Below are 17,167 nucleotides of genomic sequence, written 5' to 3' on the forward strand. Positions count from 1 at the left end.
GACAATGTTCAGTTCAATGTTTTGTTTCAGCCAAATTTTAACCTTTGTATTAAAAATTCTAATGTCTCGTCTCGGGTTAGTTTTATTTCGGTCGGTAGTGAATTCCACATCTAGGAACCCTTTATAGAGAAGGCTGATTGCCCAAAGGAGGTCTTACGGCGTGAGATTTTACAGTTGCTAGCTAAGTGCCGTACCCCTGGTGATCCTATCACTATTTTGTCTTCTAAAACGACTGCACAGCACATCTGGAGCCAAGTTCCGCAAACACTTAAAAACCAGTTTGACAGACGAAAATTTAAAGAAATTGTCAAAACTTCTAATCTTCTAATTGTGGTGTGTTTTTGATGGAGAAACACATGGAGACTGTCTTATTCTTGTTTAGAGTGAGCTTGTTATCATGGAGCCAGAGGCTTACCCTGCTCAAAAATAAAAAATAAATAAACAATGTGCAGTGTGGATAAACAACACGGAAATGGAAAATGATTTATGGGGGAAAAAATTAAGATGATTTTATTTCTTAGAAAATAAGTAAATATTTTTCTTTACTGTTTTGTGAAGAGCTGCTTAAATGTCCTGTCAATGATGGAAAATCACAACAGGGACACACGCACACACACACACACACACACACACACACACACACACACACACACACACACACACACACACTGACACACAGACAGTCAGTCATGATCATGGTTTACTGCAGCCACTCCTATACCCTCGGGACCAAAACTGAATATTTTACATGCACATACATGACCTATACATTATACAGGTACTAAGCACATGCTACTATACACACATTCATAGACAATAAGCACATGCATCCATAAGAGAGCATATGTCAGCTGTAGCCTAGAGCTGTTTGTCTATGGCAGTGTGTTATTATTATTATTATTTTAGTGTGTCTCTGACAGGAAATTTACTAACCCTAACCCTCTTAACAATGCAACACTAATATTATGCAAATAAGTGGATACAAATTTGTGGAACCTCACCTTATCTTACAACTCTGTGTCAGCTTGCTGGCTGGGTGCATGGCCAACTATGGAAGTCAGATGGGGGCCTTCATTAAAACGTTTCATGTAAATTTAGATTTAGATTTATGGTCTAAGTAGATTATCTCTTTTACTAATAATGCGATGTCCTCTGCACAGGTACAAGAACTTATGAAAAAAGGCCTGAAAAAAATTGGTGCATGCCTTGTGTGCACTGCCCTTTTGTGACGTTGAGCCCCTGCCCCTCTATGATCATGTGCACTTCCCTCTTTGTCTCCATCTCAATTACTGTAATATGGTCCACTCCTGAATCTGCCAACCAACAGCTATGCTGGGTGACTGACAGCGACCGGAACGAAAGGCACATTGGTGGCTGAGTTCCTCCCGCTCAACCTATAGCTGCATTTGAGATTTTCTTCAGCTTGCTGTCTGTTTCCAGCTTTCTCAGACACACCCTCAACTCAGTGCAATTTGTCACAAGATTTTCATGTGGTTACCTTCGTAGTGGTCGCCTCTTGCTGCAGTATCTGTACAGTATAGAGCAGTTTCTAGCTGTGGTTCATCCTGTGCTGTTTCTCCGGTATAAAACTTTGAGCTACAAATTGGCCTTCTCTGCTTTAACAGGGTGGTTATGATAGGCCTTTCTGTATTTTACCCACTCCTCACCATCTTGCCTTTGTGGGTTATGGTGTGATCTTATTGTCACTCATGTTGTTCTGCTATTTCTCAGCCCTCTTGGCTCTAAAAAACAAACAAAAAACCAAGCCCAGGAAAAAGGGTAAGAGACAACAAGCTATTCTCACCATTGTAATTATCATTGCATTTTGGTGTATTTCTATTGTTTCCAATCTAAACTCGAAAGATTACGAAAAGGTTGCCACTTAAGTCACATTTGTCTCTGGGTTTGTCCAGCCTCTCCTATACCTGCATAGGACTGGAAAACTGTCCTGAACTACAGCTGTGTGACGATACAATGGGCTGGGAATAATACTAAAATAAGTACTAATCCATTTGAAGTTTCATTTCATTTTGCCATTGCAAAAAATAGAATTTCATTTTAACATTAAGTTATGAGTGTGACTTTATTTTTTCTCCCTTTTGAATACATGACTGGTGTGATCATCAGTGTTTACTATTAATTTGCTTTATATATTTTGTAGTAGGTTAGTTAAGTTATTCATACAGATACCCTGAGAATCTCACAAAGGTTAAACACATAAGAGAACTGTTGAAGATAAGACAGTTCAGATAAATGACAGTTACAAAAACATCCATGCTTAACTGTCCAAATTTGAAACGCCAAATAAGGGACAGTAGAGAATGTTAACTTCATGGTTACTTGACAAATATGGAGTTATTTGTGTGTTGTCATCATTGAGATTGTCTGTTGTACCGGGGAGTTTACGAAAGACAAAAGTATGATGCTTACTGTTTTAATCATCACCGCTTCTCATTTTGTACTTGGTGCATTTAACCCCCTCTCTCACCCTGTACTGCTAGAACCCAGAACCCAACTGGTCTTCTTTCCCACTAGATGTCACCATTTCCCTTCTCTATTGGGTTTTAGTTATAAACAAACCTAGATAGGATAAAGAGTTCAAAAATAAGTCCAGTAACATTTGCATCTTTTTGCAGGAAAACATTTTTGTTTAAATAGTCGGTATATTGGGTTAAACATTAATGTCTTTAAGAATTACAGTTTGGTGAACATGGTGTATTTACATAGATTCTTTACCATTGTGTTTAGTTGTCATTGTTACATAATAGCGGAAAATGATTTTGATATGGTTTTTCCTCCTGCCTTTGTAAAAATGATATCACATCCCTTCACAGCAAACTGTACTCAAATAAAGAGAGGGTTTTTTGATCTGAAACTTTATCAGTTCAAAATTATGTTTGGGCCATAAGGTTATAGGACCCAACTGCCACTGCTCCCCCTGTACAGATGCCTTCTCTGGTCCCCTGGGGCAAGACATTTTTTTTTTTTTGTCAGGTAAGATGACATTTTCATTCCTCAGTAATGCTATTTAGAATTGTTTTTATTTGTTAATTTGATCGTGTGATGATGAAGGAAAGTACTTCACTTGTTTCAACGGGTCTTTTTACCTGGTTGATCATAAAAAAAGTGAAGTGGGGACACAACACTGACTGGGACAGATGTACACTTTATCTTTCTAGAAACAAGATGATTGTGATTTGTCCAAATACATGATTTATTTGAAGTGAACTGAGATACTGACACATTTAATTGTGTTTGTAATATGCTGCTAAATAAGACAAAGAAGAAAGTGTGAAATGTGAAACACCAGAATGTTTTATTTCTATTTTCTGACAGAGGACAAATGCAGATGTCATGAGCAAGAAGGTTCAGTATAACATATCAATATATGACCAACTGTGTTGATGATAATGGTAATTTATAGTTTTATGAAAGTAAAAGACAGTACAATCTGCTTCTTCATACTTTACAATTAAGTTGTGCAGTTTTTGGGGTAAACTTTCATTGTGGATTCATTTTTTTTTAACATTAGTGTAACCTCTGCACCTCTGGCTATTCAACTTGAACTTTACATTGTGAAGCTATTTAATACGAGCACAGTTCAAATTAGAATGAGGTTTCTTTGTACTCTCCAGTGTATAGACCATCTCACAATGCAGGGCAGCTTCCTTCTCTATCTTTGTGACTTTAAAGACCTCATAAGGAGGAATTAGCACTTCTCTTTCGTCCGGAAAATGGGAGTACATCGAGATGTCTGCTCCAAAACATGTAAAGATCTTAAAGCATGTCTTGGTCCCAAATGTGTCACTAGGGTAAGTCTCCTTTGAGCTGGAGGTAAAAGAGCCAAGGCGAATATCCTTATTGAGAACATCTTTGCTGTAGTCTCTTCTGGTTCTACGGTAACCAGTCACACATCTTTTATCTTCAGGTACTTGAGAGTTGAGAGTTTGAAGGGCATCGGTCAGGAAAAAGTGAAGCCAGTGATAACGGAATGTAGTCTTGTATGAATCCCTCTGGTCGCGAACTGCTTTACTAAAGTTACTAGATACGTTTTGATCTTTGCGGGTATAAATATAAATAGCCATGAACTGTTCTTGATTCAGTGTAGTGGGCTTTTTATCTGCGAATGCTGCCAGTGCCGTTTTCCAGGCCGTTTCATCAATGGCTTTCTCCCCAGGTTGCACTTTGGTCTTCATTTTTTCTTTGCAACCCTGGTACATGTCATCAACGGAAAGCTCAGCCATGTCCAGAGGAGAATCTGCAGCATCCTAAGAAAAGAACATAGAATAGAATATATATGAGAACTTATTCTATGGTCATCTTAACTTATGCAAGCCATCCTTCTTAATACATTACCGTTGCAATTCCTGTAAAGACTCCATAAGTGATCAGAAGTGTTGCCCAGACTGCCAATGTTGCCATCGTTCAACAGAGTAGACGACTCACTGCACAAACAGTTGCTGAATAGAACGATCTGTGCCAACTTGTGGAGTACAGCTGCAAAGAGACAACCTACTGTAGTCTGTCTCCCCAGTCTACATGGACGTATGGGTACAATGCATATATATATAGTAGGTAGATGGGGGAGGTTGGGGTGTTGATAAGACAGCTCATTTGTGTCATGTAATAATGGAGACAGTTTTGCCAGACCAAAATGACCATACAAGGGAGAACGTAAGTTGGCAAGTTTTGAATGCAGCAAGATATCTGATCCAGAACATTAATGCAAAAAGAAGAAAGATTCATTTTGAATGAAGTCACAGGTTCGTCTGCAAAGGAGGGACTACATTCAGTGGTGAGCAGTGTGTGCCGCCCCCTTCACAGAAACACTCTGCCACAAAAATGTGCTGCCTGAACAGTGAAGTCCAATGTTAAAACACCTGAGATACTGAAACATTTTACTAAATTGATTAATTAATTAAACTGAAGCACTGAAGGTCCTTGATTAATTAGATGACTTAAACTCATTTGTAACATGCTGCTAAATAAGACCAAAGAAGAGAGTGTATAATATAAACACCTTTTACAAACATGTGAGAGGTAAAACAAAATGATGTTTTATTTCCATTTTGGAGGTGACATGTGCAAAGAAACTTTACACACCATATTGATATAGGCTACAATGACCAAATGTCCTGGCAAAAGTATGAAATTACAGTTTTATGAAAGTAGCTATAAGAGCAAAGGGCTGCACAATACTTCCCAATCCAGTTACTCAGGCGCACATTACACCCAGTTTTGTATTAGTGTGTGGAGAGAGAAAGAGGTAGATCCTGAGTCATCACCAGTTGATGAGGATACTCCACGTATTGACAGTTGCGTGCACTGAGCTGAGTCTGAAAATCGAGGCCAGACTAAACAATTCATCCCTGGACGTGACTCTCCCAGCTCACTGATTAAGTCCCATCAGAAGAAATGCTTACTGATTCCCCTATACTGTGACATTATGAACCTTTACAACATACACCTGAATGTGCACATGGGCTGGACTGTGGACTCCCAATTGATCTGTATAGTAGTGTGGTTGTGTTCCTCTTGTTCCTGCCTGTTGTTGTGTGTCTATGTGTGCATGTCAAGAGCAAACAATTTAAGGCACAGGCAACGGTGGTTGACGTTAGGCCCGTATGCGCGTACGTGTATGAACGAGTGCAGGAGTGTATGGGAGAAATTGGGAGGGCTAGTGGCTGTTGGCAAACTAAGTATTCTTCCTATGAACCTCTGCAACAAATGTTGGTGTAAGGTCCGTGTCACTGTGAGTGCGCATGTAACCGTTGATGTTGTGATTGATGCCCTGATATCCTTGTTTGTGTTGTTGCAGGGAAATAAAACATAAAATATATAACACCATTGTATGCAAATAAGTGTAACATTACACTATCATGGGTCTGAGATCATCAACCCATGGAGAAACAGTTTGAAGATTACCGTAGGGGCCCCGCCTGCAAAGCTGGGTTTCCACTGAACTTTTTTACCGTTTTTTTTTTTCACACCATGATAACTTCTATATTTTGACTATTCAAACTTCCATAGTCCATAGTTGTCTTTGTTTAATATGTAAAGAGACTGCAGAAGAGAGCGAGAGACACTCCAGTCAGTTGCATCCACTGAGCTGAGTGTGAAAACCGAGGAGCACACTGCCACAACCACCTCTATGTTGCCTGAGCAATGAAAACCAGCGTTTAAAAATCTAATTTCTTTCTTAAAATATCCTTGAACCTTTGTGGGTCTTTGTTAACGTTCTTGCTCTGTTCTTAAAGTGGTGTAAATGGCTTATTATTCAGTGACCGAGAGGGGAACATTTACTTTCACAGTAAGCAACTGCTAAGAGAATTCACACTGACAGTGTGAGACAGACAGACTAAATTCATATTTTTACCAAGACATTTGGTCATTGTATATCAATATGTTGTGTAGAATTTCTTTGCTCATGTCATCTCCATTTTGACTCTGCCACAAAATAGAAGAACATCATGATGTTTCACATTTAACATGTTTGTCAAATGTGTTTACGTTTTCACATTTTACACTCTTCTTAGTAGGATATTATAAATAGGCTACCTTTGATGATACGTCATCTGACTATAATGACACAATTACCTGCAGTGCTTCAATTCGATTCATTTGCTGTGTTTCTATGTAGGGGTGTCTTATTTTCTTTTTTTATTATTTTCTTTTCATATTCGAAATAAACACTTCAATCAGTCAATCAAATGTCTGCCACCCCTGCATAGAAACACTCTGCCACAACAGCTTCTTTGGTACCTGGAAGGTGAAATCCAATTATAAGAGAGAAAAAAAAACGGACTTTAGCAAATGAATCGAATTGAAGCACTGCAGGTAATTGTGTCATTATAGTCAGATGACGTATCAAAGGTAGCCTGTTTATAATATCCTACTTTTGTGAGTCAAAATGGAGATGAAATGAGCAAAGAAATTCTACACAACATATTGATATACAATGACCAAATGTCTTGGTAAAAATATGAATTTAGTCTGTCTGTCTCACACTGTGAATTCTCTTAGCAGTTGCTTACTGTGAAAGTAAATGTTCCCCTCTCGGTCACTGAATAATAAGCCATTTACACCACTTTAAGAACAGAGCAAGAACGTTAACAAAGACCCACAAAGGTTCAAGGATATTTTAAGAAAGAAATTAGATTTTTAAACGCTGGTTTTCATTGCTCAGGCAACATAGAGGTGGTTGTGGCAGTGTGCTCCTCGGTTTTCACACTCAGCTCAGTGGATGCAACTGACTGGAGTGTCTCTCGCTCTCTTCTGCAGTCTCTTTACATATTAAACAAAGACAACTATGGACTATGGAAGTTTGAATAGTCAAAATATAGAAGTTATCATGGTGTGAAAAAAAAAACGGTAAAAAAGTTCAGTGGAAACCCAGCTTTGCAGGCGGGGCCCCTACGGTAATCTTCAAACTGTTTCTCCATGGGTTGATGATCTCAGACCCATGATAGTGTAATGTTACACTTATTTGGATACAATGGTGTTATATATTTTATGTTTTATTTCCCTGCAACAACACAAACAAGGATATCAGGGCATCAATCACAACATCAACGGTTACATGCGCACTCACACTGACACGGACCTTACACCAACATTTGTTGCAGAGGTTCATAGGAAGAATACTTAGTTTGCCAACAGCCACTAGCCCTCCCAATTTCTCCCATACACTCCTGCACTCGTTCATACACGTACGCGCATACGGGCCTAACGTCAACCACCGTTGCCTGTGCCTTAAATTGTTTGCTCTTGACATGCACACATAGACACACAACAACAGGCAGGAACAAGAGGAACACAACCACACTACTATACAGATCAATTGGGAGTCCACAGTCCAGCCCATGTGCACATTCAGGTGTATGTTGTAAAGGTTCATAATGTCACAGTATAGGGGAATCAGTAAGCATTTCTTCTGATGGGACTTAATCAGTGAGCTGGGAGAGTCACGTCCAGGGATGAATTGTTTAGTCTGGCCTCGATTTTCAGACTCAGCTCAGTGCACGCAACTGTCAATACGTGGAGTATCCTCATCAACTGGTGATGACTCAGGATCTACCTCTTTCTCTCTCCACACACTAATACAAAACTGGGTGTAATGTGCGCCTGAGTAACTGGATTGGAAAGTATTGTGCAGCCCTTTGCTCTTATAGCTACTTTCATAAAACTGTAATTTCATACTTTTGCCAGGACATTTGGTCATTGTAGCCTATATCAATATGGTGTGTAAAGTTTCTTTGCACATGTCACCTCCAAAATAGAAATAAAACATAATTTTGTTTTACCTCTCACATGTTTGTAAAAGGTGTTTATATTTTACCCTGAAAGCCCAGTCATTGGTGTGTCCCCACTTGACCTTTTTACGATCATGTTAGAATATCTTTCTTGTTCTCTGACTCGGTGCCATGCAAATATTTAATCTCTCATTTTAAGGGTGATTTCCCTTCATTATGTAAAAGTCTGTTTTACTCTCTCTGAACCATCTGTCTGTCAATCAGAGATAAAACTTAATTTACATAGCACACATGGAACACAGTGTGAATGTTATCAAAGAAACCCAAGGGTTCAGGGAAATTATGGCTAAGGAAAGGGTTTCTTCAGGGCAGTTAGTGGGAACAGCGCATCACCTTGGTATACTGTATGCCACAGTTGACGTTTGGTTTTGTCCTAAGCCACTTTGGGTTGAGGTCCTGCACAGTGTTGTTGTTAGGTGGTCTCCCCCATCTTGAATGGCAGAGTACTGACATCTTTTTTCCTTTGTATCCTTCCAGTATTGCTGACTCTCAGCTCTGGGTGGGTCAGTCCTTATGCAATTATTCCGTTGCAACTGGGTTTAGCTTCCATTTCTCAGGTATCCTTCTGCAGCCTGGTGGTCAGAGCTGAGAGTCGTTGTTTGGCAGTTTTAGAGCCTCACTTATGGACCTCCTGTTGTGCCCTCTTTCCACCCAGGACCTATCTCTCATGACACTCTTCTACGTTTCTGTTAGCTATCTAACAGCTTTACTGTTAGATAGCTAGGATTAGGATTAGGGTCTGTCACACTACAAAACAGATCAATTGGGAGTCCACAGTCCAGCCCATGTGCACATTCAGGTGTATGTTGTAAAGGTTCATAATGTCACAGTATAGGGGAATCAGTAAGCATTTCTTGATGGGACTTAATCAGTGAGCTGGGAGAGTCACGTCCAGGGATGAATTGTGTTTAGTCTGGCGTCAATTTTCAGACTCAGCTCAGTGTACACAACTGTCAATACGTGGAGTATCCTCATCAACTGGTGATGACTCAGGATCTACCTCTTTCTCTCTCCACACACTAATACAAAACTGGGTGTAATGTGCGCCTGAGTAACTGGATTGGGAAGTATTGTGCAGCCCTTTGCTCTTATAGCTACTTTCATAAAACTGTAATTTCATACTTTTGCCAGGACATTTGGTCATTGTAGCCTATATCAATATGGTGTGTAAAGTTTCTTTGCACATGTCACCTCCGAAATGGAAATAAAACATCATTTTGTTTTACCTCTCACATGTTTGTAAAAGGTGTTTATATTATACACTCTCTTCTTTGGTCTTATTTAGCAGCATGTTACAAATGAGTTTAAGTCATCTAATTAATCAAGGACCTTCAGTGCTTCAGTTTAATTAATTAATCAATTTAGTAAAATGTTTCAGTATCTCAGGTGTTTTAACATTGGACTTCACTGTTCAGGCAGCACATTTTTGTGGCAGAGTGTTTCTGTGAAGGGGGCGGCACACACTGCTCACCACTGAATGTAGTCCCTCCTTTGCAGACGAACCTGTGACTTCATTCAAAATGAATCTTTCTTCTTTTTGCATTAATGTTCTGGATCAGATATCTTGCTGCATTCAAAACTTGCCAACTTACGTTCTCCCTTGTATGGTCATTTTGGTCTGGCAAAACTGTCTCCATTATTACATGACACAAATGAGCTGTCTTATCAACACCCCAACCTCCCCCATCTACCTACTATATATATATGCATTGTACCCATACGTCCATGTAGACTGGGGAGACAGACTACAGTAGGTTGTCTCTTTGCAGCTGTACTCCACAAGTTGGCACAGATCGTTCTATTCAGCAACTGTTTGTGCAGTGAGTCGTCTACTCTGTTGAACGATGGCAACATTGGCAGTCTGGGCAACACTTCTGATCACTTATGGAGTCTTTACAGGAATTGCAACGGTAATGTATTAAGAAGGATGGCTTGCATAAGTTAAGATGACCATAGAATAAGTTCTCATATATATTCTATTCTATGTTCTTTTCTTAGGATGCTGCAGATTCTCCTCTGGACATGGCTGAGCTTTCCGTTGATGACATGTACCAGGGTTGCAAAGAAAAAATGAAGACCAAAGTGCAACCTGGGGAGAAAGCCATTGATGAAACGGCCTGGAAAACGGCCTGGACAACGGCACTGGCAGCATTCGCAGATAAAAAGCCCACTACACTGAATCAAGAACAGTTCATGGCTATTTATATTTATACCCGCAAAGATCAAAACGTATCTAGTAACTTTAGTAAAGCAGTTCGCGACCAGAGGGATTCATACAAGACTACATTCCGTTATCACTGGCTTCACTTTTTCCTGACCGATGCCCTTCAAACTCTCAACTCTCAAGTACCTGAAGATAAAAGATGTGTGACTGGTTACCGTAGAACCAGAAGAGACTACAGCAAAGATGTTCTCAATAAGGATATTCGCCTTGGCTCTTTTACCTCCAGCTCAAAGGAGACTTACCCTAGTGACACATTTGGGACCAAGACATGCTTTAAGATCTTTACATGTTTTGGAGCAGACATCTCGATGTACTCCCATTTTCCGGACGAAAGAGAAGTGCTAATTCCTCCTTATGAGGTCTTTAAAGTCACAAAGATAGAGAAGGAAGCTGCCCTGCATTGTGAGATGGTCTATACACTGGAGAGTACAAAGAAACCTCATTCTAATTTGAACTGTGCTCGTATTAAATAGCTTCACAATGTAAAGTTCAAGTTGAATAGCCAGAGGTGCAGAGGTTATACTGTGTAACTAATGTTAAAAAATGAATCCACAATGAAAGTTTACCCCCAAAAACTGCACAACTTAATTGTAAAGTATGAAGAAGCAGATTGTACTGTCTTTTACTTTCATAAAACTATAAATTACCATTATCATCAACACAGTTGGTCATATATTGATATGTTATACTGAACCTTCTTGCTCATGACATCTGCATTTGTCCTCTGTCAGAAAATAGAAATAAAACATTCTGGTGTTTCACATTTCACACTTTTTTCTTTGTCTTATTTAGCAGCATATTACAAACACAATTAAATGTGTCAGTATCTCAGTTCACTTCAAATAAGTCATGTATTTGGAAGAATCACAATCATCTTGTTTCTAGAAAGATAAAGTGAACATCTGTCCCAGTCAGTGTTGTGTCCCCACTTCACTTTTTTATGATCATGTCAAAATGTCTTTTTATTTAACCTTATTTAACCAGGTAAAAAGACCCGTTGAAATTGAGACTCAACTACATGAAAATATTCAATCTCTAACTGTAACAGTGATAGAAGAGAGATAGAGGTAGAACTGAATTTACATTGCACACATAGAACACATTGTGAATGTTATCAAAGAAACACAATGGTTGTTCAGGGAAATAAGGGAAGGAATGAGAGAACAATATAATCTGGTTAGCAGACATAATTTATGCCAATTAACTTTTGATACTTTTGATCTACACCCTGCTGTTTATAACTGACAAACCAAGAGAGAAACGAAACAGCACAGATAGGGGAGCTCTTCTCTTTGACAATTAATTAAACAAAATAAAAAGGAGAAAATGTTTAGTTTTTTCTAAGGGTCCCGCTCCTTTTTGACTGTTAGCGCTATGGGAAGAGAATGCTAAAATCAAATGAGAACAGTGTTGTGATAAATAACAGTGAGTACTGTAACACATTTGTCTTTCTTCTATTTCTCCTCTATCACAGCTAGAATGCTGCCACCATATGAAGTAGATTTGCTTTTGTCTTTTATCTGACTTTTCACATTTGGTGAGTACAGTATGGATATATTGCAAATAAGATCGACTGTGTTATGTATATAACTGTCATTTATCTGAACTGTCTGAACTTTGACAGAAAATTAGCAGACTGGCACCATGTGCTGTATTCAGTCAATAAACAAACAGAAACAACTGCACTTATTATTTTATTTGAGCAAAACAACCAGAATGCAGATCACCTGTGTGAGATCCTCAATGTATCTCTATACACAACCTGATTATTACAAGATACAGTATATAAAAACAAGGCAAGTAGATCATTTCTCATCATTTCTGTCTTGAACGTCATGGTCTAACAGTGATCACTTTAACAATGCTGAAAGTTCAAATGAATGAGTGAGTAGAACTTTGAGAACTTCAGTATTGTTCCTGGTGGTGAAGAATGAATCCAAGAATGATCGTATTATCTGAAAACTAACTGAAAATACCTAAATACATAAGCATGTACTACATAAACACAAAAGGCAGAATGATCATCAAGATGGTGAGAAAAGCTTTTCTCTTTCCCTCCCCTGGGCGTGGTCTTTTTAGAGGCCATGGCCATATGCAGTACATCTCCTGAATAAAATAAACTGTGTTGCAACAAGTGAAGTACTTTCCTTCATTATCACATGATCAAATTAACAAATAAAAACAATTGTAAATAGCATACTTATTGGATAAAATGATTACATTATTGACCTATTACAAACAATGAAAAACAGCAACATTAAGAAAAGAAAGATAATCAAGTTGGAACACATGCAAATACATACTTTTGTCTTATTTAGCAGCATGATACAAACACATCTAAGTCATCTTACTAATCAAGGAAACAGTTACCTTCAGTGTTTCAGCTTGACTCATTCAATAAATTATCTCATTGTTTCACAGAGTCTGTTGTGGCAGAGTGCCTTCTGTGAGGGGGATGGCACTCACCACTGAATCAAGCCCCTCCCTCTACTCTGGCTTCTGGCTACATTCAAAATAGGAGATCACAAGCACATTGTTTGTAGAATTAGCAAGAAACCTGTGTGACATGTCAGCCTATGTCTCTAAAAGCCCAGTCAGTGTTTTATCCCCATATGACTTTGTTTCACTGTATGACCATGTTAGGATGTCTTTCTTGTTCTCTGACTCGACTACATGTAAATATTTCATCTCTCAGTGTAACATCGATTTCCCTTCATTTCCCCTCATCATTCCCTATACTGTCCTCACACTATCTCTGTGTTTCAGATTCTCCAGAGCTCCATCTCTCTGCACCAACCGCCACCTGTATGGTCCCTTCTCACGAACCAGTCTGCCACCCCAGTACTCGCGTTAAGCTGGCCTGCTCTCCCTGCCTTTCCTCCCACCAGAAGCTGCCTCCATCAGCTCTTATTAACATTTCCATGTTCCATGTTCCCTGTGTTATAAACTGTTTTCTTGTCTGTAACAACATCTATTGCACGTCTACCCGTCCTCAGTGGATGTGAGGGTCTAAGGGCAGAGGATGTTGTTATGATGCCATGTAAAGCCATTTGAGACAAACTGTTTGTAAAAATGGGCTATACCAATACAATTTCCTTGATAAAACATAATTTACATAGAACACATTGTGTGTGTAAACGGCTCAGAGATCTAACATAATAAGCTGGAGCAAACGGAAGTGTGATGGGCTTAAAAGAAAACCCCTTGACAGTCACACCCACCTGACTCTGCAACATATGAGAAAAAGAAGACACAGGGTAGCCTCCTGCACACGATGGGGAACGGTCCCTGCATCCCTTGAGTCGGCCATCATTGTGCCAGTGTTGAAGAAAACAAACATCAGCAATGTGAATGACTATTGTTCCCTCTAGCCTTAACACCTTAACAGACTTTGGTAAGATATGTCTTTCGAGTCTTCTTAGCGCAAGAAAGAACGTTATTGGGAAGCCGGCCCCAGAATGGGTTGTTCAAGGAAATTAGGAAAAGGCATGAGAAAAATGAAATCATGAGAAGGAGCACTGACTGAACAAAGAAAAAGGAGAGGGTACGCCTGCACACTTACTGGTAGCCACAAAAGATTTCTTTATTATTAAGCATAACGTTTCAACTAACTGGTCTTCTTCTCTTCAGGTGCTAAGGAGCACTGACTTGTCCACTACTGAGGAATGAAAATGTCATCTTGCCCCAGGGGACCAGAGAAGGCATCTGTACAGGGGGAGTGGTGGCAGTTGGGTCCTATAACCTTATGGCCCAAACATAATTTTGAAATGATAAAGTTTCAGATCAAAAAACCCTCTCTTTATTTGAGTACAGTTTGCTGTGAAGTTATGTGATATCATTTTTACAAAGGCAGGAGGAAAGACCATTTCCACTATTATGTAACAATGACAACTAAACACAATGGTAAAGAATCTATGTAAATACACCATGTTCACCAAACTGTGATTCTTAAAGACATTTTTTAACCCAATATACCGACTATTTAAACAAAAATGTTTTCCTGCAAAAAGATGCAAATGTTACTGGACTTATTTTTAAACTCTTTATCCTATTTAGGTTTGTTTGTCATAACTAAAACCCAATAGAGAAGAGAAATGGTGACATCTAGTGGGAAAGAACACCAGTTGGGTTCTGGGTTCTAGCATTACAGGGTGAGAGAGGGGGTTAAATGCACCAAGTACAAAATGAGAAGAGGTGATGATTAAAACAGTAAGTAAGCATCATACTTTTGTCAGCACATGACTGGGTCAGAGGTGTCCACATCAGAAGGCAGTGGGTTGCAGGCACCAAGTGAATGGACTAGGTGTGAGGGAGCATGCATGTCCTCTCCTCAGCCTGCTCCCAGCAGGCTTCATGGTGGTCTGTATGTCCGCTGCCTGAGACTTCAGGCACTGCTGCTGTCTCTTCTCCTTCCCCTTCCCCTGCTTGGTCCCAATATGGCTGACTGTTACGGCCTCCAGACAGTTACGGCCTCCTTTATGTTCATAAGGACTGAGTTCTACAGTGCTGGTGTAAACAGTTCCATTGGGTTAAAAAAAAAAGGACACGAGAGGACTGTTTGATAAGTCATGTTTACTGTTACTATTTTCCAGATATGCTGATGTTATTATGTTCGTGGGTTACTTACCGTTCCTAGGTGCAAGCCCAGGATCCATATATAGTAAGCACATGCATCCATAAGAGAACATGTGAGCTGTAGCTTAGAGCTGTGCGTCTATGGTGTGGCCTACCATCTTTGACAGGAAATTACTTTACTATACTAACGTTGTTCATGGGGTAGCACTGTAGTTTTAATGCTCTTAACAATGCAAAACTTAAATGAGTGGATAAAAATTCACAGTCTCACCTTATCTTACAACTCTGTGTCAGCTTGCTGGCTGGGTGCATGCATGGCCAACTATGGATGTCAGTAGGGGCCTTCATTAAAAAGTTTCATGTAAATTAAGATTAAGATGTATTTATTTAGATTTACTGTGGTTTCCAAGATTATCTCCTTTATTAATAATGTGATGTAGCCTATTGGGTGTGCTACTGACGGGAAGTGGGCTAAATGTCCACCAGATTGTATGGTACAAAACAGCAATTATTATTGGATGCACAATAGTGTTGGGACCCTTGTGACACTGGAAAGGCTTTGTTACAGGCTGTTGGATAAGGGAGAGTTATACATGAAAATATGGGACCCATTAATTCTTTTCATCAGTCTGCATTTGTATACATAATATTTTTTATATGTGTAGGTGTGTATAGGCTACTGTCTCTATTTGACTCCCTCTGTTCGTTTTTTTTTTTTTTTTCTGTAGATGTTCTGTTTTGGCTTTGTTTTCACATGTGGTAGCTATGGTAGCCCTACATATATGTATTTTTCTTCTGAAAACCAATAAAAACTGAATCACAAAAAAAGAAAAGAAAAGAAAATACCTATACAACTTTCAGTCAACAGAATTAGGCTTTACTGTTTACTTCTAGTATAGCAGTGGGCCTGTCTTCTAACTGGCAAGGTAGGAACAGCAATGGCACAGTTATTAAGTCCGCAGACTACATTTCCCACAACCCCGCGCGGCACGTATTGGGGGCTACGTCACGCATGCTCCAAGCTTCCGGTTGAAGTGTAAATGGATACATGACACAGTTGTTTGGGAGGAAAGCTTTCTTCTGGAAAACCGTTTTACGTCCATAAAAAACTACCGAAGACATTTGGACATCTTAGCGGCTGACAGCGCCGTGTAGAGCCGGCCGCGATGGAGGCGGTCCCCCGGATGCCGATGATCTGGCTGGATCTGAAGGAGGCAGGAGAGTTCCAGTTCAGCCCGTCCGTCAGGCAGGTGAGCTGGGTGGGGAGTGGAGCAACAGGGCTGAGGTCGAAAGTCAGCCTCGCAGGGATTATGGACGACTGGATAACCCGAACCGAAAGGCTAACGTTAGCCAGGGTCGGAGGCAGCCGGTAGCTGTCACTGTTTGTCCGGGCTGGAATATTCCGGAACGTGTGTCTGAGGTCTGACTGTGGCAAAGCCCCCTGACCACCGCCTTTGTTTGCTAATGTTAGCTTCCTGCTAGCTACATGATAATAAGCTAGGAACCCAGGTGAAACTTCGTAATTAGCGCTCAACTCAAGTGGCTAACCCCTTAGAAATGACCACAACAAGTCGCTGCAGTGAAGTTAAAGACACACACTGTGTATAATAAGCAGGCTGGCTCCTCAGGGCCCGGGCACACAGCCGACATCAACATAACAACACAGTGAGCTCAGTGTCACATGCACCTGAACGCAGCAGCTGATTCACTGATTTAGGATCCCGGTAAAAGGAGACAAACCAATGATCATAACATATTTAATCCAGGCTACCAGTCACTCTTGTGTTTGTATAGTATATTAATATTATTATTATATAGTTTATTATATGTACCAAGTAAAATGCAGTGACTAACTGTTCCAATATCGTTAGTCTGACTAAAATATGCCGTTCAACAGGTTTTAACAAAATCATAATAAAAAACGAACACAAACATATCAAGTGCAAAGTATAACATCACAATTAAAGTCACTATATTAGGGGCTTATAAATCTGCATGGAGGAAAACTCTTCCTGTGGTTTGATTGCGCAATAAAGAAGCTATTAACACTGCTGTG

General features: G+C 39.7%; 2 protein-coding genes across 2 annotated transcripts in view; one reads left to right on the top strand and one right to left on the bottom strand.

The window, feature by feature from the left end:
- Positions 1-3,581: 3,581 nt before the first annotated feature.
- On the bottom strand, positions 3,582-4,422 carry LOC310999175 (ecto-ADP-ribosyltransferase 5-like; the record flags this gene model as incomplete). The annotated part of the gene is made up of 2 exons (XM_083989499.1): positions 3,582-4,268; positions 4,357-4,422. The coding sequence occupies 2 exons, from the start codon at positions 4,420-4,422 to the stop codon at positions 3,582-3,584; spliced, it is 753 nt and encodes a 250-aa protein (XP_083845625.1).
- Positions 4,423-16,165: 11,743 nt separating this feature from the next.
- The window catches only part of ptpn23a (protein tyrosine phosphatase, non-receptor type 23, a), a 33,169-nt gene continuing 32,167 nt past the window's right edge, over positions 16,166-17,167 (top strand). The window contains exon 1 of the mRNA XM_083989778.1: positions 16,166-16,361. Within this exon, the coding sequence (XP_083845904.1) occupies positions 16,278-16,361 (84 nt within the window). The 5' untranslated portion in view covers positions 16,166-16,277. The remainder of the gene's footprint in view (positions 16,362-17,167) is intronic.

The sequence above is a fragment of the Trachurus trachurus genome (assembly GCF_905171665.1).
Source record: "Trachurus trachurus genome assembly, chromosome: 16".
Classification (NCBI taxonomy): Eukaryota; Metazoa; Chordata; class Actinopteri; order Carangiformes; family Carangidae; genus Trachurus; species Trachurus trachurus.